The sequence below is a fragment of the Mytilinidion resinicola genome (genome assembly GCF_010093595.1).
Source record: "Mytilinidion resinicola strain CBS 304.34 unplaced genomic scaffold BDZ99scaffold_11, whole genome shotgun sequence".
NCBI classification, from domain to species: Eukaryota; Fungi; Ascomycota; class Dothideomycetes; order Mytilinidiales; family Mytilinidiaceae; genus Mytilinidion; species Mytilinidion resinicola.
In genome coordinates, this window is record NW_022985447.1 from 1,040,487 (window position 1) to 1,061,921 (window position 21,435).

The following is a 21,435-nucleotide window of genomic DNA, read 5'->3' on the forward strand; positions in this document are numbered from 1 at the left end:
GAAGGCGGTGAAACGACTAGAGGGGGAGGGGGTGTGCGAATAGCGAAAAGGGGGTGTGCGTGGAGGAATTAGGGGGTGTGAGATTATCAACGCCCTATACTATAGTCTACTTTTAGAGTAGCTATATTATATATAATATTCTAATACTCTAAATAGCTACTAAAGCAGCATCTATACTATATTTTTCTTATTTCCTTTACCTTTTTATTAGTCTTAGAGCGGTACTTTATAAGGCTATAGCCTTGCGCCTTTATATACCCTATAAGCGCTTCCTTAGCTTTCTCTAGAGTATTATAGGCCTGTAGAGGTAGTAGCTAGAGGGCTATAGCAAGTATATTATAGAGGTAGAAGATAAGAATATAATTGCTTATATACACGCTGCATTTAGAGAAAGTATTTAGAATTATGGGCTTCATCGCCGGCATTCGAGTCCACCCACCGCTCATCCCGCTCGTCAAGCACGTTATCCTCAGCAATCCCGTCGACAATCATCACCCGGACCCGATGCAGATCCTTGCGAATCCGCGGCATTTCAGTATGAACAGTTTGATGCTCGAAACTCTCACGCTGGTCTGTGACTGCGCTGGTACGGCGAGCTTTGTAGATGACTTACCACGGCTGAATCAGATACTCCAGGAGAGAAAGACGCCGAGATACTGCTATGTTTGGAAGAAGCTGAAGCCGTATGTGAGGCGAGAGAGTGCTGGGAAGCCGCCCGTCGTACAGATGGGGCGGCGGCCGTATGTCATCACGGGGAGGGCTGCGTTTGTAGAGGAGAGATACAAGTGTCGCCGTCACTATTTCTACGTGACGCTTACCCGCCTTGGTAGTTGAGGTAGGACAGTGGATCTGTACTGCTGCATACTTCAAAGGTATCTATAATACATTTTCTACAGCAAATAAGACTATGGCGGCCCGATTCGAGTATACTCGATCCTGCCAGGGCTGCCATGTTCGCCATCGAAGTCCTCCTTGAGCCACCCGTTATGATCAAAACCGGAGAAATCTTTTAAGAATCTGTACGCAGGATAATGCCCAGCATTGGAAATGGTGACTTCTTCAAAAGCTCTGCTCTTCTTGAGCAAGCCAAGGCTCAGACTAAGCTAGAAATTGTTATTCAGAGTCTGCATCTGAAGTCGAAGTTGCTCTTTTTTTTCGAGGCCCGTTCGGATCGTCGTCGCAGTCAGCGTCCCGAGTGGCAGTATCTGGGGATCCCAGATCCGGAGTAAAGTCCCCCAGAGCGTTCCTTCGACGGTGACATGTCGGATACTCGCAGCAAGCGTTCGCGGCAGAACATCCAGACAGTGTTGAAGCTTGCGGACCGCTTTTTCTGATAGAACCAAGTTTGCGAGAGGGAGGGCGAGTGCGGAGGCTTCTGCGCGTATTACTTTGCATGTGAGGAGGAGGGGTAAGGCGCGGCTCGAGGTCTGAATTGTGCCCCGCGGATAGAGAAACTCGTACACCAAGAGGCGCAGCTCTGCTGGTAGAGCTAGAAATCGAGATGCGGATTGCGTCGCTCCGACCGCATCAGTCGACATGTTCTAGAACAGGGCGAGAAGTGCAAGGCAGACTGCGGATGGCTGTGCAGAGTGGCAAGCTAGAGATCGACGCTGGTGAAGGTGGAGGAACACATGCACGCTGAATGGGGGGTGGATCTTGAGGTCGTGTGAGGATAATACACAGGAAGCGTTTAGTGACATAATGGGTGCTAGGCGGCAGGATTCGATCGTGTGGCACTGGATGCGGGTTGTCGTGGCTGTGCATGCAGGAAGCCCGATGGAGGTCACTTTTCATGCTTGTTCGGAACTTGGTCCCTCGCCCCGACAGAACACAGCTGTAGCTAGATAAGTTTGTGTGTGTGGAGTCTGTGGTATAACTAGACGAGGTATGGCAACCGAGCGGAGCGAAAGCTGTGCGCTCGGCAAGCTACGAGAACGTAAACGCACCGTGATAGCCAGTCAAGTTTTGGCTGACTGAGCATGTCCTATGTAGATTCCAAGAAGAGGCGTCGTTTATGGGCCTCGTTTACGCCATCTTATCGAGGCTGCGCTGATGATCGGCGACGCCAGCTAATGTGAACCTTTGCGGCTAGCTGAGGGCTGTGACCGCCATCCCACTTTGCTTGCAGATGGCCTGGAACGTTGAAGACATCGTCGTGCTTCAGACGCGAAAAGAAGGTATGAGAAAACAGAGACGTAGGTAGGAAATAAAGATATCTGGGGTAGGGAGAGGTCTAGATTCCGCCACAGAAGGGCACGCCACTATACGACATCAAACGAGCATCTCAGTTTGATCCTCAAGCCTACAAAGGCATCTTGATTGCGCTGCTCCATAAGGTTGCAGATACGGTCGAGACATGACTCGGTCTACGGACTGAAAGCGGATGGGAGTGATCGAATACTGGCTACTGATGGCACAGTGCATGGATCACGTGACATGACCTGAAAGAGTGAACTCCGTCAACGAGGCGAAACATGGACGGGCTATCTCGACGCGCTGGTATGTACTATGTAAAGATGAAAAAAGGAGATCTCGTGCCTCAAAGCTATTCTTGCACTCGGTTACTAGCCTGTTATGTCAGGCAGCGGCGTCCTCGTGGCGTACGCTGGTGACGAGCCGACGATGGTGTCAGTCAATGGGGAGACGCCATTGATACTCTCGCTTCTTGGCCTGCAATCGGGAGTGCCTCCGTCTCTGAGCGGTGCTCTTCACTCGCTCTATCGTGGATGTGATATGCAGCCACTGGAGTGCAGTGAAGTCGGGGGGATTTCGCTCACACCCTGACGGCAGTGCTTGACTGGCTGAGGCAATTAAGGGACATCCGCGTCCCTCGCTGGCTTGAGCAGCAACAGAAAGTCCCTATTGCAGCCCGGAAGCCTCATTGGGCAGGTTCAGCAGGATCCTGACCCCGGTGGCTGCGATGCCCTCCGCAGGCGTCCCTGGACATGGCCGGGAAGTGGAGCAGCAACACGACTCTAGCCGCATCTCAAGCGCTGGGGCGCCGCGATGACAGCTGAAGGCGGGCAGTCTTCGCCGTCGCGGAGACAGCCGCGATATTGAAGGCAGAGCATGATCGCAGCAGTGTGGCGGCAGAGTGCGCACATCAAGGCGATCGTTCTCGGATCTCGGGAGCAAGGCTCGATTGACCTCGCCGGCTGCACCTCTGGACGCCCGCCACCCGCTGAACGCCTCGTCGCTCCATCACAGCTGAAAGGTCCCCAGACGACGCACACCACCACGAAGCCCCGTCACTTTTGCCTGCTGCACGTAGCCCTCTTGGGCCTGGTCTACCGGCTTAAACCATGCTGCCGACTGCTGGGCCATTGCGAGGCGTGACGACCCTAGCTGAGCATCACGGCCGATCCAGCAGGTTATTCACTCTGCGACAGAGGGAGTCGCACACCTCGCGACAGAGGGCAGCTGGACGGCCGCATGTTTCACTGCCATTTCCCCGCCGACGGCCGCCCTCGTTCTGTGCGGCGCGCTTGTGGCCACGGCGAGCCATGCGCTCCTTAAGTATCCGGGGCGTCAGCCTTTCTGGTGTCGTAGAGCCCTGAAGCACCTCAACCTGCCCTATATTTGCATCCTTGTACTAACCCACGGGCAAGACCTGGTACTCTGCTGACAGGCCTACGGAGTATTACTGCCCTAGCGCTGGCCATAAACGGTTCTCCCGGCGTTCCTGGTGAGTTCTGGTAGAGCTGAAAGCGGGATGCTTGATTGACTGGTTGACAGACTTCTGGCACGACGCCCCCTCCTGTCTCCAAACATATGCAGAGCAGATCAGTCTCAAACCCAATTTACTTTTCTCTCGAACTTCCTCATGCCTCCTCCACCGCATCCTGAAGCTGGCGCGCTCCTCCGGCCAACCCACGTCCTCTCAAGCCTCCACGGCGCATTACAGACTCTGGCCGCAAGTTCCCTCTCGATACTAGCAACACTCGTCCTAGTCACTGTCCTCCTAGGCTGTATAAGATGGGCACTGCTCCAACATCTCCAAAGAAAAAGAAAGAAAGCCAGAATCACACCAGCGCCACCAGAAAAACGCCCCGCCCCACCACTATTACCAGCGCCCTCATCACTGCCAACATCACGCCCAGCAGTCACCTTCAAACCAATCTATCCATGGACCTCCCCGCCCCAGCCTCTCCCAGGCCCATATGACCCCCGGCTGTACCCAGCGCCCACCCTGCGGCGCCACTCCTACCCCGACCCGTCCCCGCCCCCAGCGACCACCACCACCACGACGCTGTCGTACACGCGCCGCGTCTCGACGAACAGCATCCCTCCACGACATGCCGCCGTGCTCCACGGCACCATCACGACGGCCAGCGCGGGCGCCACCCGCGGCTGGCGCCGCAACCACTGGGTCGTCGGCGGGGCTGGCTGAAGCGCAAACTGGCCCGGCACGTGCTGCAAGCGAAAGCAAAAGAAAAAAAGCTTCAGAGAGACGGGGAGGAAGAGAACGGCAACCCTCCCGCAGCTCCATCCGCACGGAACTCGGCGCGCTTCAACCGCTGCCCACCCAGGCTACAAGGCCTGCGATCCGCGGGCGGGCTGCGGAGAAAAAAGCGATTGAAGAGAAGGTGATCATGTGGGCTGCTGGGGAAGGGATTGGAAGTTTCGCGATCGGGAGGGTCCGACTCTTGGGGTTCTTGTGTCTTGTAGGATGTTCGTGCTCTGCGGTTGCAATTTTTATTTTCTCGGGGCGGCCGGTGACGGCAGCGGCGTGGCGGGCGGCGGGCGAGCTGAGTGGTGGGGAGTGGCTGCAAGACGGCGTGCAGCGCAGGACCAAGGCAATAATCACTCGCAGTGTTGCATTGGCACGGGGGCGAGGGGAAAGGTTTTGCGAGGGAGGGGGCGATTGAGTAAGCCGGCGTGCTTTTGCGGGAGAGGGCTGGTGGGGGACGTTGGGTTGGTGACTGCATTGGGAGTGGTGTTCTCATGGATTGTGATAGCGTTAGTGAATGATTCACCCTGTTCGTGCTGAGTATAAGGCGCTCTACTATACGTCGCGTGTGAGTTAGCGATCGCATGACAGCCGGGACGAGTGCCGATAACGCCTTAGTTCTACGTGGGTGCTAGCATTCCCCATGTTTTTTCAATATTGTTACCCTTGTCTTATTGAACTATTCGCTAGGTGTGGGATACTACTCCGTATGTACGAGGTACCAACTCAGCTATAACCAATCCCAAGCGCCTCGCTGAAGATCCACGGCTCCCAATTCCAGATTGTGTACTAGTCTCTCCAATTCAATGCCCTTTGTGCAACCTCTCCAATGATACTGGACTACCGCCCTTCCCACCGTTCACTCTCCGTGTAGAACCGGATCAAGGCCTCAGCACCCACGATATCTCCTTGCCGGAACAGCGCCGCGATGTCGACGTTCAGCGGGGATTCGGGCTCCGCGGATGTCAGGAGCTGGTGGACAGCAGTGAGGGTGGCCGAGAGGGTGTAGATGGCCGACCAGTTGTTCTTGAGGAGATCGAGGCAGATTTCGCCGGTCTGTTGCGCGCTTTTGTTAGCTGGGTGTTGAATTGAAGGTAGAGAAGAGAAGGGGAAAGGGTGGACTTGCCTGGAAGTTCACGTTCGGGTGGCATATGCGGTTGATGAACTTGATCTCTGGCGGCGCGAGGGGGTAGTTTGAGGGCACGCGGATGTCCAGTTTCCAGCGGCCGCCTGTTAAGAGAGTGTTAGCTCCAAGAACACACCGTAGTATTGATTCCTAGGTCTCTTCAAAGTTCCTCATCGAATCTATCCATCCCGACCTCCCTCAATACTCCATCTCCACCAAGACAAGTACACCTCAGACGTAGTAAAACCACTATACGCACCTTCATACGGACTCCCATTAACCCCCTTCATGACCGCCGTCCAATGCATCAACTCATCATCACTCACAGGCCCCAGCTCAGCCAGCGCATCATTGGGATCCCGCTGGTAGTCCTGGAGCTCCTTGAGCAGGCGTTTGGTGGAGGCCATGCGATAGTTTCCGTTTAGTAGAATCGGCTATGCAGGTAAATAAACAGAACAAGTGGTGCTATGCAGGTATCGTGTTATCGCGTTGTTGATCAGTGAATGAGAGAGCCGACTCGCAAAAGCAACAACACACCAAGCCGCGGTTGGAGCTTCCCGTCCGTCATCAGCTGCGATCGGCAAAAGCACGGCCGGAGAAGGCAGCCCCGCAAAATAAACCTCAGTTTTGGTACAGGGATTATTTCGTGCCTCAAACACTAACAGCTACAAAGCTCTCTCAACACACCAAAATTCGATCTACAGACACTCGCAATGGCACCCCAAGCCCTTCTCTCCCCCCTCCATCAAGCCGATGGCTCCGCAACCTACTCCGCCAACGGCTACAGCGTCATCGGCGCCGTGAACGGGCCCGTCGAGGTCTCGCGGCGGGATGAGCTGCCAGAGGAAGCAGCGATTGAAGTAATAGTGCGGCCGGCCGCTGGTGTTGGGAGTACGCTCACCTCCCCTAATCTCTTCGCATACAATTAAGACTATTACCATACTAACGCCCCCCAGGCCCCCGCGAGCGCCATCTCGAATCTCTCCTCCGCACCACCCTCCAGCACATCATCCTAACCCGCGCCCACCCGCGGACCCTCATCCAACTAACCCTCCAAATCACCAGCCTCCCCGACGAAGAGAGCGCAGGCGACGGCTCTGCCCTCTCGTACTCAGTACGCTCCTCCCCCCCCCCCCAACCCCAAAATATAACCAACCTTACTAACATGGTGTCGCGTCCGTAGTCCCTCCCCCTCCTACCCCCCCTCCTCACCACCGCCTTGCTCGCCCTCCTCTCCGCCTCCATCCCCCTCTCCACCACCCTCGCCGCCGCCCTCGTCGCCATCTCCGCCACGGGGAAGATCAAGTGCGCGCCGACGGCTGCCGAGATGGTGCGCGCGGGCCCGGGGGTCAGCTCGCTGCATGTGTTTGCGTTCTCGGCGGGGCGCGCGCTGGTGCTGGCGGAGAGCGAGGGGGATTTTGAGTTCGGGGCGTGGGAGGAGGCGTGTGCGGTTGCGGAGGAGGCGTGTTGTGAGAGGGTGGCGGGGATGGAGGTGGATGGGGAGGCGGGGAATGGGCAGGCGTTTTTGAGGGGGGTGGTGGAGGGGAAGGTGGGGAGGGAGATGAGGTGGCGGATGGCTGTTTGAGTTCGGGGTTGTGGGTTGGGTTGCTTTTGAATTGCGGGAGAGTGAGTGCTTTGATGGATGATATCCTATGGAAAGGTTGGGTTGCTACTGGAGACGGGGGCATTTTGTTGCTGGTGTGGATGATACCCTATGGATGAAAAAGGTATGGAAGGGAACTCGAAAATGTGGCGTGCACAGGTCCACTGACAGGATTACAGTATTAAAGCAGGCTATATGTCCCTCGGCGCTCTGTATACCTGGGCATACGTCGTTGGAAACTACAAGAAGCCTGTAATTGACCACGCTAAGCTAAGCTCGACGCCGTGAATCAAGGCATCAGTGGAGGCACGTATTGTATGATAGCGTTCAAAAGGTGTGATTCGATCGGTGCATATGTATCAATTTTATTGACAGCGTAGCTATCCAAGCTTTCCTTCTAGGTAATGGGTAAATTCCAAAGCGCCGACGAGATACGCCAACCGCTCAAGATAAGCAGAACCAAAAATCGCTCGAATTAGTGATGATGATGATGATGATGATGATGATGATAATGCTGCCAATGGGTAGTCCAACACCGATGCAATAGCAAGCTCGCTAAGAAAGCGCAGAAATGAACAAAATCGCTAAATGGCAGTATGTAAAGAGCGAAGGTGCGAAGATGCTTTTGAGATCGTAACGTCATGATGCGTGTTGGGTATGCGAAACGCTTAAAAAACGGGGATCAAAGCGACTCAAACTTCTTCAACCCCCTTCTCTTCTTCAGCCCGCTGCTCGTCCAGCAGCTCTCGAAGTCGTTCTTGCGCGTTCCACACCGGAACTTGCCACGTTTTGACACCATGCTTGATCGGGACCTCGGCTTCGTGGGCGTCCTGGGCGGTGAACTGGGCGTCGTTCATCCACGCCCGCCAGGCTTTAGTGTCCGGTGCTGCTTCGCCGCGTCGTGCCCAATTCGCGTTCCTGGTGAGGACGATGACTTTCCATAGCGCTTGCGTAAAAGTGGTGTTCTTGCTAGGGAAGCCTTTGATGTTCTTGTCGCTGTCCGACAGCGCTTCCATCGTAACCTTGAAGCACGACGTGTCCCAGTGGAGCTTCGCGGGCAGCGCAGCAACAGTCCAGTACGCGGCGTTGAGCAGCATGTAGGCGCCTGCCCACGCAATCTGCAACTTGGGCTCTGCATTGGCCAGCGCAATGACGCCACCCATGAGCATCAGGGTGCCCAGGAGCGAGAGCATGCGGTATGCCGGAGCGTGGCTCAGGGTGTATTCGATGGACTCCGGGGCGAAGTAGAGTTCCCGGGCGACGTCTTCCTCGCATTTGACGACGAGGAAGCTGCCCTTGGGATAGCGGATAACCACGTCGCCCCGGGGAACCTTGCCAGACTTCTCTATACGCTTTGGCAGGTGTAGTTTCCAATGGTTACCCCAGCCAATCAGTGAGGAGAGGAGAGAGAGGAGGGCGGTTGCGAGGAGCGACATGCCGTCGCCGTAGTATATCGAAAGGGCGAGGAGGACGGCGGACAAGCCTGCACCGAGGAATAGGACGCCAGTGAGCGGGCCTACGGTCTTCGACTTCGCCTGGTTTATGTTCCGTCGTCCTACCGTGACGCAGCGGACCGAGTAGTCGTCCATGGAGTTTCCATCGCTATGCCGAATTAGCAAACTTATGCCAATTAGATTGGTGGATGGGCGCGGCATACCAAACAATGTTTCCAATGTGGTTAATGGAGTCCCTGTCGTTTCCGGAATACACGCCAGTCACTCGCCCGGGATGGGGCTCGAGTTTGGAGGGCCTCGTGGGTCGGAGAAGGGCTTGGGGCGCGGGAAGCAGACGAGGCAGGAAGATCCATTTAGAGAGGGTTGACACTTGGGCATTTGCGAGCACGGATCCTTCACCGAGGATGGCAAGGAACCCAACGATATCGAGCTGGAAATTATGGAGGCCGCCGGTGACCCAGTGCATGATGGCAGAGCTTTCAGCGAGGACTACAGTGGAAGCTAATGACTATGGCTATGTGGAAGACTCAATGGAGGATCGAATGACAGTTCCCGACATATAAGTAGAGAGTGCGGCGAGGAGAGGCCGGTCATAGGAAGCAGCGGCTACAGAAACAACGCAGGACAAGACATGCCAAGAGAGGAGACGGTGCAGGATTCATGGCGAAGTAGGATGTGCGCGACGCTCAGCCCCCAGACGGTCCCGGTGGAGGATAGTGTTGTTCAGCCTTGCGCGCTTTGCACGATTCTGTGCAGAGCTTGTGGAGCCTTGCAGCCTGGCGGGAGCTTGGTGCTTAATTGACTGGTGTCGCAGGGGGAGCTGGAGGACTTGCATGAGCATAGCCACTATCTCATCAGCCTGGGCGGCGACAGACTTCATGGTTGCCTCTGCTGCGCTGAAACCTCTCCTTCTTCCTTGCTCGGACCAAAGCTTGTCGCAGCACCTACTGCACGCTGGCCCTGACCGGAATCTTGCTCTCGAAGCGCTTCTTGACGTCGTTCTCCCCACTGTCCGCTCCGCCGTGACCCTGCTCTTGCGGCACCTCTATCCCCCAGGCTTCGCGCCAGGCACCAGACTGATCGGAGGCCCATCGTGGTCGAGTCAACCTTGGCTACCACCACTCTGAACGACGAATGTAAAACTCGAAGGACCGAGAAGAAAGTGTTACTGTGTCAGACAGTAGACGGACGCGCCGCCCCGCAGTGTATGTATGAGCTTTGTTGTCGCGCTGAGACCGCAGGCACGCCATGGGTGCATTCCTTCATCAAATATCATGTCTCGCGTTTGATCATATGGACTGTATTCGATCTCTACATAGCACACTGTGGCCTTTTCTTTGTTCTTCTGCTCGTAGCAAGACCACCATCTGTCTTGTTCCACGCTGAGATGACTCTAGAGTGTCAGCCTTCCCGTGATGATCGGGGCGCAGCTGAAGCAAACCCCTCTCTGACCACTACCAGGCTATTTCCCTAAGCATAAAAGGGCTATTCTCCTCGCGACCATTCTCAGAAAAATTTAGCTAGTGGGCCTCAATATCTGGTTCGGCGATATTGAATTTCAGACCGCTTCGACTGAAGCGGGTCCTTCTTTTCAACGCACGAGGAGTCTCGCACAGCCTCTCGAAGTGTCCAAGGTACTAAAATTCAGCCTTATCGCAGGCTGCAGATACTTCATTATCCGACGCCCTCTCCAGAATCTGCCTGCTCATCAAGCATTCGTGTAACATCAAGGCCTGTCTAACTACTTGAAGAACGCAACATACCAACTATTTAATAGGGATGCCGGTTGAGCCAGGGTCTACCGAATCGAGCGGCACGAATAACACCCTAACGGGATGGTTGGCGAAGTGCGGCTTCCAAATTCCTTCATTGTTTGTCTGCCCCATAATCTACTCTCGTGCCATTTACAGTCAGGAACTCAAGGATTTTGAACACGATTAACGCTTCTCAGATCGAGCCGTGACTCAGAGCGTAACGAAGAACTTCCAAATCGACCAGCGGGTGGCAGATTCTTCCGGTCAACAGAGGCGAGGCGGAAACGGAAACGCAGTCAAGACCCAGCTGCCCAATCAATAGTCAATATGGATATAGAGAAGCCACCTCCTGTCATAAATGTCACTCCTGATGACGTTGCCAAGACTCTCAAAGAGGAGATGGCGACTACGGAAACCCAGGTAAAATACAAGACGAGTCGAGACAATCTTGTAAAAGTTGACGAGAAAGTAAACAAGTGGTATAAAAAGGCCGCAGAAACGAAGATTGACAAGGAGGAGGAAGCCGGCGAGATCATACGCAAAATCAGGGAAGATGAACGCAGAACACTCTTTGGAAATCTTCCTTCTGAACAAATCCCAGAGCCAGAGACTCTGGATATGGGGGGCCAGTTCTTGACCAACAGAGATCGCATTGAGAAGAAGAGCAAGCTTTACGAAATTGCCGTGGAGGCACCTAAAGGGGCTCTCTTGCACCTCCATTTCAATGCGGAGCTGGAACCAGAGACCCTGCTTAGAGAGGCCCGGAGAATGAGCAACATGTTCATTAGAAGCACGCTGCCCATTTTAAAGAGGCAAGATCTCGAGCAAGCGGAACTAGTTTTCAACGTTGTTCCGGAAGACACTGTGTCTCAGGATATATTCTCGCCCGATTATTTCAAAGAGGGCGACAAATTCATCGCGAAGACACCGTTCGCGCCTAATCACTGGATGAGGTGGACTACCTTCCGTGAGGTGTGGATTAAGAAGTATGGACAAGATGAAACGATCACGAAAGATCACCACGCCCTTACTAAATACCCTGAGAGCAACGGGGGTTTTCTAGACAGCTCAGTTGAAGGAAAGTTCATACCGGATGCTGCAGAACGGTGGCTGATCACCAAAATGGTCCTAAGTGAGGACGAGGCCTACGGTCCCAGGCAAACCGTCAATGGGTAAGTTAATCTAAGAAAGGTACATGGTTTCATTACTAATTTGGTGCCAGGGTCTGGGCTCGTTTCAATCAAGCCACCCGTTGCTTTAAAGGGCTTCTCAATTATGAACAAGTCTACAAGTGGTACATCGGCAACGCTATCCAGCGCATGATCGAGGAAAAGATCATGTACGCTGAGCTGCGTCCTATGCTGCTAGACAAGTTTATTCCAAAGAATGACGGCATTGGCCAGATAAGCAATTCAGAGCAAATGAAACTAATAGTCGACGGAGTAAACGCGAAGAAAGAAGAGTTAAAGAAGCAAGGGCTCGAGGACAAGTTCCCATTTGGCCTCAAGATCATCTATTGCACGCCTCGCTCGATTCCGAAAGTAAGGATGGTTCAAGAAATGCAAGACTGCATTGAGCTGAAGCTCCAGTTCCCTGACCTCATATGTGGTATGTAAACCCTCGACCTAGAAATGACGCGCTGCTAAACTCGTCGCAGGGTTTGATCTAGTTGGAGCGGAAGACCGGCCTAACAACATCGGGTACTATCACCAGGAGTTGGTCGCTTTTCAAGAGACTTGCGACCGCTTGAAACTTGATATCCCATTCATGTTCCATGCTGGTGAAACCTTACTCGACACAGGTGGCTCCGCGCGGCAATATCCACAGAACTCGAATCTTTATGACGCTGTCCTTCTGAAGAAGTCCAAGCGGATTGGCCACGGATTCTCCTTAACCAAGCATCCTCACTTGATTGAAGAATTTAAGAAAAAGGACATCTGCATTGAGCTCTGCCCCATCTCCAACGAGCTCCTACATCTCTGCAGGAACGTGAAAGAGCATCCATACCCGCAACTGCTAGCAGCCGGAATCCCGTGCACGGTGAATAGCGACAACCCGTCCCTCTTCAGGTATTTCCTCTTCTACCATTCGAGCAGATTCATCAGCTAACTCAGAAACCACAGCAACTCCATGTCCCACGAATTCTACCAAGTCATGGTCGGCACTCCCACCATGAACATCTACGGCTGGCGCCAACTCGCTGAATGGAGTCTGGAATACAGTTGTCTCTCCGCCGCCGACAAGAAGCGCGGCCTCGACATTTTCAGGCGCGAATGGGCAGAATTTTGTGCCTGGATCGTGAAGACTTATAACACTCATGCCGAAGCCATAGTCGAGCCCACGCTCCCTAAGATCTGAACCCAGCGAAAGACTCGGCCGGCCTCTCATGTGAAGCGAGTATTGCGATGGATTAGCTAGAACGAACGACTCCCGGGGCTCCCAGTCCCACTTAGATCCCTCACACCATTATGGCTGCGATAGCGAGTATTTATCAATATACCACTTCACCATGGCTCGAGGTATGTAAATCGTTGTTTCCAGCGGTCTTTTAGCCATCTCTGCGGGTAGGCAGGGCGCTTCGGGGGAGCATGACAACAACTCCTAGGTGCCTCGTCGATAGTGCGTCTATCTTTCTGTGCACCTGTGCCACTCTATCACGACCGCATTGGCAACGGACCTGAGCGGTGGCTTAAGATCGTGGGGTTTTGGACTTTTTGGATGCGTTCAGTTCATTCAACACCGTGCTTGAATGTACGAGGGTTCTGCTTTAGTTGGGCAATCTGTATCTGGTTAAAATAGCGGAGACTCAGTGCTGGCGGCTTGGAGGTCTTTCACTTACACTTATCTTATTTCTTGTGTGCGTTCTTGGAGTTTTGTTAATTAGAACATATTTCTGGATTTCTGGTAGGTAACGGCAACCATTTTCCTGAGAGCTCTGTTGAAGTGAGCTCCTGTTTTCAATGTATTGCTGCATTTCAACTAGATCTGCCCCCCAATCACGGTGTTTGCACTGCCCTACTCGCCCACCCTCTCGGGTTCGCCCAACCCAATATTCACTCTTCCCAAGTTTTGACCCCTAATCATGACACAAACCAAGACTTTCTCCTGGAGAATTCACAAAAACTATCGTCGCCACTCAAACGCAGTCACAAATCCTGTATATTGCCCACAAGTATCCGCACAATGCCATCCATATACTTCCATCCATCCCCCTTCTCCGTGTTACCTTATTTGATCCCTCGACTCTGTCACCAACAAGGACCTAGTGAATACAGAGCAATCCCCCTGTCGACTCACACCCCCTAGCCCCTTCACCTTACACAAGATCTCGCATAAACCCCTCGCTCTTTCGGATGTCTTCAAAAAACTTTTAGCGGATTCGCAGTCATCCATGTGGGTATATAGTTTTGAAAAAGGGAACAGCTAATGCCCTACCAACATTCCAAGGCTTGGAAGATATGGAGACTCGCTGGACTCAGGAGCTCTCATTCCGTCGCCGCGGAAGTTGTGATGTTGAGAGTCTGGTTCCCAGTTGGGCTTTCTCGAGAAAAGCTGGGAAAGCAGCCGTAAGATAAGAACTGAAAGAAAGAATTTCATTTTAGGCTCCGATTTGATGCCTCCGGCCTAAGGGCAGAAATGGTCCATCCGGCGTACACAGCGTTCAAGTTCGCTGCAGTGGAGTGCACGGTCTGGTTTGAAGTTGTTGTAATGGACGATAAGTTTAGCAAGAAGTAGACGAGCAAGGTTGTAAAGTGTTGGAGGTGTGATACCTAGTCAAACAAGCTTCTTGAACCCTTTAAAGCCTGTGATCCGGAGCGCTGATATTGTGCATCTTTCCCCGGCCCCTGCACCACGTCTCTACGTTTATTACCCGAAGAGAGAGGGGATGTCGGTGGAATAGAATGGAGTCCCGTGCTCACATGTTGGATAACGATTATATACGTTGTCTCAATGATCAAACGCAAAAGCGGAGTCTGGATTCCCTAGGATACAATGAAGCATACCGCGCTCCCGCCCTAAGGACACTATAATACAGCATTACGCCAATCCATGCTTTTACCCTCTCCCAACGCACTTCCATGGATCAACCCCTCATCTCAGTCCGAGCAAAAAGTTGCCTCCCGACTGTCCCTGGCCACCCGACGACCCCCCACCCGGCAGATACGACACATTCGGATTCCCCGCCAGCATCTGCGCAATATCCTTCTGCGTCTCAATCCGCCGAATCATAATCAACCCATCGCCACTCTTCGCGACCGCCTTCGAGATCGTATCCGCCGCCTCGGCCTCACCCTCCGCCCGGATAACATTCGCCTGGCGCTCCTGCTCGGCTTTCTCGACGATGAAGCGCGCGCGCTCGGCTTCTTGTTGTGCAATCTGCTTCTCCTCGACGGCGCGCGTGAACTCCTTGCCAAAGGTCATGTGCGTGATGGAGACGTCCTCAAGGGCGATGTTGAACTCGTTGGCGCGCTTGAGCAGGTCGGCGCGGATGCGGTTGCTGACGGCCTCGCGCTGGGTAATGAGCTCGGCGGCGTCGAACTGGGCGACGATGGCCTTGAGAACTTCGTTGCCGATGGAGGGGAGGACGCGCTCGTCGTAGTCTTGGCCGAGGTTCTAGACGAGATATATTAATTCATGTTGCTGGTGTAGTATTTGTGCTCCGGAAGTGAAGCCAAAAGCGTTGGAAGGACAATCGGAGCACATGGAGGGGAACATTGTCATACCTGATAAATCTTGGGCAGCATCTTGACTTCCGGCCGATGTAGCACCCTGAGCGTCAAGCTCACCATCTGCAGATCCTTGCTGCCCGTCGTTGTGGAGATGTTGCGCGGCCGTGTCCGCACATCGTAGATGATGCTCTTTTGCAGCCACGGGATCAGGAAGTGTGTGCCCTCGTTCTTGATGTCTTCCTTGACACCTGATATCCGATCGAAGATGACGGCGCGGGTGCCGCCTTTGACGTCGTAGATGGAGGCCTGGATGAGGGAGAAGCCGACGGCGGTTGGGATGGCCCACTTGTAGATTTTGCCTAGGGCGTTCGCCATCTTGAGAGTCGAGAAGGAGGAGTGTGGGGGACGGAGAGGTGGCTTGAGTTGTGATGAGCTTTGGGAAAAGTCGACGGTTCATTACTGCTCTGTTTTCGGCAAGCTCAATGTCACGTGGTTTTTGCCCGACGTCGTTCTTGCTCTTGAGCTTCACCCGACGACTCCATCCTCCCGCATCTCGTCGCGACACCACACCACGCTCTCCGCCCTCTCCACTTATCCAATTCCCCAAACTTCATCCAAGAGAAACCGACAGCATGGGTGGCGGCGGTGAAAAGCTCCCCGGCCAGTAAGTGCGCCCGCAATCCCGCCCGCAACCACATCAAGGACTTCCAATCCACCACGCTATCTCCATCAGCCATTGCCTACCAGCACCTTCACTAACGTCTTCTCCGTACAGATATATGGGATGGTGGGGCAGTCTAGGTACATCTCTCCGTTCCCAGCGCCCCGATCTCCAGTGTCATATCCGACAGCGACCGAACCCATACTCACACACCACCCTCTAGGCTCTCCCGCCCAAAAAGGCATTACCAGCTACGCCCTTTCTGCCAACCAGCAGCGCCCGCTTGCCGGCACCCTCCACACTGCTATCTTCAATACCGCCCGTCGCACCCGCTACCAGATTCTGTACTGGGCGCCTCCGCTGATTGTCGCGTACTCGACCATGGTGTGGGCTATTGAGAGGTACGCGGGAGACATCCAGAACACCTGGTTCACAAAAGGAAACAAGAGAGGTGAATTATGCTAATTGTTGGATTACAGGAACGAGTACCTAAACTCCAAACCCGGCCGAGCGGAGTTTGCCGAATCCGAAGAATAGAGGCGTCGGAGCGATGAGGCAGCAAAGGGAGAAGACTATGATTGGAATCTTGGGAGGGTGCAGACAGTGTATATTACAGCGGAGTGCCAATAGACCGTTCTGTGTAACAATGACGAGACAATCGATTTCTGGCGTGATGAGCTAGCCATGCCTCGAGGTGATGCACATGGAACACCAGCACCCTTGCAAAGAACCGAACCTAGAAAAACCTGCTAGAAGAGACGTATAATAAAAACAGATCAAAACCAGGCCACAACATCTAAATACCGAAGTACCGTACCATCGTGACACATACCCGTGAGCCAGTCCGATGTCAGAGCCTTCGATTAAACAAGGAGAGAAAACGTCTGACTTCAGGACAGCTAGCAATAACATGCCTAAATCGAGTCTAAATCGCACGGACTGGCTCCTGTTAGCACATCTCGCGACATTCAAATCTTCCTCTAATCCTCGGTCTGATCTGGCTTGTTACGAATTGGACATCGCCCTAGAGCCTTTAAATCAAACCACTTCACAAGCTAATATCGAGAGCACAAACAGGAGTTAGTCCGAACCCTTGACACTGTATGCAAAACGGCTCAACATACACCCTGATCCGAATCACCTGGCAATAACAGCTAGTTTGATATCCCAATGTACACCCAAGAAGTTTCCTTTCCCGTTCAGGGAACTGAGCTGTGGCTGTGCTGTGGTGAGCACATCCTGAGTCGAGACTGAACAGCTCGTTGGAATCCTAGTTTTGGGCCCTCTATTCGACAGGGGGGTTTGAGACTGGGGTCCTCACCCTGCCTTGGAAGGCCCATTTCTGGCCCCGTAGGCCTGCCAGGTTCTAGTTTTAAGGCCCAATTCTCGAGTAAACTTACCCTCCGATGGAAAATAGCCCAAGGCTGATCTGCGCCACTTTATCATCCACGCAAGGGTAAAGCTATGGGTAACTGATAGGTTCTGTTAGTTTAGTGTATAGGGCTCATGAAAGGGTGAGTTCTCTATTGATTTAACTACGGAAGAAAGGCAAAATATACTGAGAGAGACCCCCCTAAGTTTTCTAGGAAGTGTAATTATAGAGGAAATGGCATCGGTGATGTTGAGCCAATCAGGGCCTATACACTAAAATCCCATTCCTGATTGGATAAACTCATGAGACTACTTGGTCAACTACGAGACGGTGATTAGTTGTGGAACTGATAGTTGTTCTTTCTGTGGAACAGTTATGATAGTAAATTTATAGTGCTAGGTTTTGCATTTGATCCAGAATAGAATAGTTGAAGCATTTGAAGGCATACTGCAACAATCCCTAAAAAGCCTACCAGGTTGATCGAATGCGATCGCCAAACTTTACGTTACTAACAGTTCGCTCTCAGCCGTTAAGCTATATGACTAAGTATTTTGTCCAGCCGCCAAGATTGCAAAGAAGCGCACAGGAACTATTACCCAACTAAGTACGAAACTGAATAATTTCACCTTACGACAGAAGCAGCGCCAGAAACTAAGAAAACCGCCATGCTTACATGATGACACACCACCCTTTGCCCGATGATTCTGAGCCATTGGGGGTATCATCCGGAAACCCGTCTTCAAGGTCTGAATCAAAGAATACGGAATCAAAGTTGCGGTCGTTTGAAGAAAAGGAGTATTCTCCTCCATCTGGATTCCGCATGTAAGCACCGAAGAGCGTACCGGCAAGGACCGCGAGTTCCCTCGCCCAGAATCTCAAGTTCTTTTTGTCGAACCAAGAATCTTCCTTTGTTTCTCTCCACTTGTCGCCGTCAGTGTTGGTTCCGCTGTTTCGTTCCGAATTGGGGACATCCGCCGAGTCCGGGGTCGACGAGGGTGAAGTCGTACTGTTCGGAGTCGCTGCTGGCGTCGTCAGAAACTAAGTAACATGCTGGTCATTGCGATGGGAGCTTACTAGAAGCTGCAGGGGCTGTGCCTCGAAGGACCCCAGCAGCCGTGGTTTGCATAACATCGATCTTGGCATGCAGTTCCGTCATGACCTGCATCTCAATCGTCGGCGCATCGCGGTACCGACTAGCAATCATGGCGATTGCTTCCTGATGGCGCTCTTTTGCTTGATCTTGTATGTCAAGTAGGTCGACGACCGTTAATTTACCCTCAGACTTCTTCAGCTTAACGCCGTGATGGTATACGCGTGCGCCTGAAAGACCTTGTCCTGGATTCAGAAGCCGGTCCCAATGCCCCTCCCACTCTGGCACCGTGTCGGCAGCTCGATCCATTGCGGCTCTCTTCGACACATAGTCCCAATGTGTGGTGACAATCGTGATGTTTTGGAAGAAGGCTGGCCCGCAGAGACTCTCCAAGAACTGGTGCATCTTGATATGGATCGGCCCGAGGCGTCCTGCCTCGAGATTGGTGACATACAGAACGCCGACGTAGTTAACGAAGGGCTGAAGGGTGGCAAGCCCGGTCATCATATCGCGGAATATGTCGAGATCTGGGTCTGTGGTGTTGAAGCCGGGGGTGTCAACGAGGATGTATGGCTGGCTGTCGATGATGGTGGAGTAGTAGCCTGGTGCTTTGGTGCCTTCAAGAATATTTAGTCAATGGAGTGATCAATGGAGTAAATTTCAGAAGATCTTACATGGAGCCAACCCCTTGCTGACCGGCACGTCTTCGCTTGTGACTGACCTGACGAACGAGGACTTGCCAACACCACCCAGGCCGGTGACAATGATAGCGTTTACTCGAAAGGGGAATCTTAGAATCAGTGATCAGCAACCTGTAGTATTGTTTAAAGGCAAACTTACGCCTTTCGGAGGAGCCGGACACCTGTTTGGCTAATGGCATAATTCGCTGAACGGAGACGTTCGGTCCTCCGTTCCATGCCAATTTATCCCATGAATCATTCCCAACTGACGCGGATTTCTGGTCATCGCGACTGGGTTTGTCCTGAACATGCTCGGACATGTTGATCAAGTGATGATGCTTTCAACGTTGATGGGAATAGGTTCGATAATACCGATGTTGGATAGCTTGAATGGTGAAGAAACTGGGAGTTAACTGGCTGAGATGGTTTGTTCGACCATTTATATTAACCTTCCTAGACGCCTAGCACAATTACGGCGTGGAACAAGCGCCCAGACATTTGGAGAGTAGGCTACGATGAGGCGGTGCTCAACGTAGCCCTCCAATCAAGTACTTCAAAAATCTGCTGGGTGTTTGGGCATGCTTTCAGTGGATAAATAAGCAAAATGTGAAAGAGTGCTTCGTTGCGAATCATTTTAGCCAAGACTCGCGATCGGTGACGGATGAGGCAGAAAGGCAATGGAGTTTCTCCAGGTTTGGTGCGGCACAGCACTGCACTGAAAACGTGGAATGGTACAGCCCCTTGGTGTTATGCAACACCAACAGTATCACCGCTGTAGCCTATACACCGCCTCATCGCTCAAGCAAAACTCGGTACCACTATCCCCGCCACCCTCTCCGCCATCCTCAGCGCACAGCGGCGCGGGGCCACGTGAACAGCAGGGGTCGGAAGGTGTGCACATTGGAGTGGTATCCCCCTTTACGTCGAGTTTGGTTCTATGTTATCGATAAGGCTGCGGCCAATCAGAGGCTCTCGTTCAACCTTACATTTCGGCGCCGTGATGAAAACTACACAACGTTGAGGTTATTCAAATTCGTGATTTCTATGCATATATCGATATTATAGCTAGTCCTTGGTGTTGAGCCTTGCCAAGTGCTCACTCCAGCACGTTCCTCTCGTGCAAAACGGAATTCTACAGACTGTACAGCCCTATAAGGTTTGTGGTGGCCTTGTACGGCGCTTCCAGCTGTCAGAGTCCTCCTGTTTTTTCATTGTAGAGTTAACAGATAGATCTGCAAGAGGCTTACAAGTAGCTCGGTGTTGTATAATAGACGAGCGCTTAGCCTTAAGACAGGCGGAACAGAACACCTGTTTCCGCTATAAACGCTTATATTAATACTCCTTAACCGGCCTCTATATAATATCTTTTATAGCCTTCCTCCTCTCTATAGTATTTAGCTGCGTAACTTAAACAGAGGCCTTAAAGAGGGCATCTCGGAGGTCGCAACGGTACTGCTTGTAGCTCCGCTTATGCAATGCCTGTTTACCAGGCCCGGGCTTATAGGAAGAGAGGAGGAAGGTGTTGTTAACAGTTATATCTAATAAGAAATAGAATAATAGCTTCCAGGTCTTCCTATGGACACGGATTATATTATAATTGCCGCGGTACTAGTCTACACGGTTAATACCGCTTATCTAGTAGTTATACTTATTAATAAGGTCGGGGACAGGTAGCTAAGTTCTAGGGGTGTTCCCAAACATTTTAACAGTCTGCGTGTAGCCTATAGCTGTTATAGCAGGCCGCTTATAGTTCTTCTGGAAAGAGGATTAACCTGGCAATATATAATATTAGCAGCTCTATAGTATAGTATTAAGGCTTAAAATAGCAGGATAGCTTACTATTATAGATAGTAGATATAAATAAAACAACTATAGCGTCCTTCTAAGCAAATATTATTACCTGGCTACTTTTAAATATCTCTGCATATAGCGTACCCTATATAATTTAAGCTATATATAATAGTTTAAGGTCTATTAGTAATTAAGCAAACAGCTCTATAAAACCCTTTTTTTTACCCTTTATTTTCTATTATATAGCCTATATAGCCTCTATATTCTCCTCTATAACCTTTTTAATATCTATAGCTCTATTACCTAGCTCCTTTTACTATATTTATATTATCCTAACTATACCTGCTACCCTAATTCCTAGTTTATAGAGCTGCTTAAATAGCTTTACAGAGCTAAAGAAATTATTAAGCTAAACTATATACTTATAAAAGGGGTAGAGGCGCTTATTAGTTATAGAATAGCGCTGCGTAAAAAGGTTAAGTATAATAGCTTAAGTTTTTATAAAGCCCTTATTAAGGAATAATTTATCCAGGTTAACAGGGCCTTTCTTATTGCCCTTAGCATGCTATAGCTAATCTAGAATATAGCCTTAATTAGCTAGAACCTAAATTTTAAAGCCCTCTAGCGTTGGTTTTAACAGTATATTAATAATCTTAGGCGCCCTGCCTATTATTATTAGGTTCTATTAAGCCGATTTAGCTCCCGTTAGGGTCTATGCGGCAGTGCTATCTAGGTTTTATTTACAAGGGGAAACCGTTCGCTCTATAGCGGTCGGGTGAAAACC

General features: G+C 51.9%; 8 protein-coding genes across 8 annotated transcripts; 4 read left to right on the top strand and 4 right to left on the bottom strand.

The window, feature by feature from the left end:
• Positions 1-3,598: 3,598 nt before the first annotated feature.
• Positions 3,599-4,390, top strand: BDZ99DRAFT_533440 (uncharacterized protein; the record flags this gene model as incomplete). Its single annotated transcript, XM_033726509.1, has 1 exon — positions 3,599-4,390. Exon 1 carries the CDS (start codon positions 3,824-3,826, stop codon positions 4,388-4,390), a length of 567 nt encoding a protein of 188 aa, XP_033576012.1. The 5' UTR covers positions 3,599-3,823.
• Positions 4,391-5,067: 677 nt separating this feature from the next.
• BDZ99DRAFT_463875 (putative ubiquitin conjugating enzyme) lies at positions 5,068-6,111 on the bottom strand. The gene is made up of 3 exons (XM_033720168.1): positions 5,836-6,111; positions 5,577-5,680; positions 5,068-5,506 (listed from the first exon to the last, which is right to left on the bottom strand). Exons 1-3 carry the CDS (start codon positions 5,981-5,983, stop codon positions 5,291-5,293), a joined length of 468 nt encoding a protein of 155 aa, XP_033576013.1. The 5' UTR covers positions 5,984-6,111; the 3' UTR covers positions 5,068-5,290.
• A 178-nt stretch (positions 6,112-6,289) lies between these two features.
• Positions 6,290-7,161, top strand: BDZ99DRAFT_477528 (uncharacterized protein; the record flags this gene model as incomplete). Its single annotated transcript, XM_033722123.1, has 3 exons — positions 6,290-6,467; positions 6,533-6,690; positions 6,760-7,161. The coding sequence occupies 3 exons, from the start codon at positions 6,290-6,292 to the stop codon at positions 7,159-7,161; spliced, it is 738 nt and encodes a 245-aa protein (XP_033576014.1).
• A 340-nt stretch (positions 7,162-7,501) lies between these two features.
• Positions 7,502-9,176, bottom strand: BDZ99DRAFT_463877 (uncharacterized protein). Its single transcript, XM_033720169.1, has 2 exons — positions 8,837-9,176; positions 7,502-8,781 (listed from the first exon to the last, which is right to left on the bottom strand). Exons 1-2 carry the CDS (start codon positions 9,097-9,099, stop codon positions 7,872-7,874), a joined length of 1,173 nt encoding a protein of 390 aa, XP_033576015.1. The 5' UTR covers positions 9,100-9,176; the 3' UTR covers positions 7,502-7,871.
• A 1,610-nt stretch (positions 9,177-10,786) lies between these two features.
• On the top strand, positions 10,787-12,745 carry BDZ99DRAFT_389250 (Metallo-dependent hydrolase; the record flags this gene model as incomplete). Its single annotated transcript, XM_033715623.1, has 4 exons — positions 10,787-11,559; positions 11,610-11,995; positions 12,045-12,456; positions 12,511-12,745. The coding sequence occupies 4 exons, from the start codon at positions 10,787-10,789 to the stop codon at positions 12,743-12,745; spliced, it is 1,806 nt and encodes a 601-aa protein (XP_033576016.1).
• Positions 12,746-14,363: 1,618 nt separating this feature from the next.
• On the bottom strand, positions 14,364-15,432 carry BDZ99DRAFT_499379 (uncharacterized protein; the record flags this gene model as incomplete). Its single annotated transcript, XM_033723650.1, has 2 exons — positions 14,364-15,001; positions 15,112-15,432. 2 exons carry the CDS (start codon positions 15,430-15,432, stop codon positions 14,480-14,482), a joined length of 843 nt encoding a protein of 280 aa, XP_033576017.1. The 3' UTR covers positions 14,364-14,479.
• Positions 15,433-15,689: 257 nt separating this feature from the next.
• BDZ99DRAFT_445014 (uncharacterized protein) lies at positions 15,690-16,524 on the top strand (the record flags this gene model as incomplete). Its single annotated transcript, XM_033717907.1, has 4 exons — positions 15,690-15,721; positions 15,833-15,858; positions 15,942-16,119; positions 16,198-16,524. 4 exons carry the CDS (start codon positions 15,690-15,692, stop codon positions 16,253-16,255), a joined length of 294 nt encoding a protein of 97 aa, XP_033576018.1. The 3' UTR covers positions 16,256-16,524.
• A 951-nt stretch (positions 16,525-17,475) lies between these two features.
• BDZ99DRAFT_499380 (uncharacterized protein) lies at positions 17,476-19,180 on the bottom strand. The gene is made up of 4 exons (XM_033723651.1): positions 19,021-19,180; positions 18,855-18,970; positions 18,165-18,797; positions 17,476-18,109 (listed from the first exon to the last, which is right to left on the bottom strand). The coding sequence occupies exons 1-4, from the start codon at positions 19,095-19,097 to the stop codon at positions 17,760-17,762; spliced, it is 1,176 nt and encodes a 391-aa protein (XP_033576019.1). The 5' UTR covers positions 19,098-19,180; the 3' UTR covers positions 17,476-17,759.
• Positions 19,181-21,435: the final 2,255 nt, after the last annotated feature.

What these genes read in the sequence shown, in the direction of transcription:
- BDZ99DRAFT_463875 (XM_033720168.1), bottom strand. Translation starts at nt 5,983, where the DNA reads ATGGCCTCCACCAAACGCCTGCTCAAGGAGCTCCAGGACTACCAGCGG. An exon ending in TAATGGGAGTCCGTATGAAG is followed by an intron (nt 5,681 to 5,835) that starts GTGCGTATAGTG and finishes CTCTCTTAACAG; the next exon opens with GCGGCCGCTGGAAACTGGAC. An exon ending in ACCCGAACGTGAACTTCCAG is followed by an intron (nt 5,507 to 5,576) that starts GCAAGTCCACCC and finishes AGCGCGCAACAG; the next exon opens with ACCGGCGAAATCTGCCTCGA.
- BDZ99DRAFT_463877 (XM_033720169.1), bottom strand. Translation starts at nt 9,099, where the DNA reads ATGCACTGGGTCACCGGCGGCCTCCATAATTTCCAGCTCGATATCGTT. An exon ending in CACATTGGAAACATTGTTTG is followed by an intron (nt 8,782 to 8,836) that starts GTATGCCGCGCC and finishes AATTCGGCATAG; the next exon opens with CGATGGAAACTCCATGGACG.
- BDZ99DRAFT_499380 (XM_033723651.1), bottom strand. Translation starts at nt 19,097, where the DNA reads ATGGAACGGAGGACCGAACGTCTCCGTTCAGCGAATTATGCCATTAGC. An exon ending in CAGCAAGGGGTTGGCTCCAT is followed by an intron (nt 18,798 to 18,854) that starts GTAAGATCTTCT and finishes ATATTCTTGAAG; the next exon opens with GCACCAAAGCACCAGGCTAC. An exon ending in CACAGCCCCTGCAGCTTCTA is followed by an intron (nt 18,110 to 18,164) that starts GTAAGCTCCCAT and finishes CGACGCCAGCAG; the next exon opens with CGACTCCGAACAGTACGACT.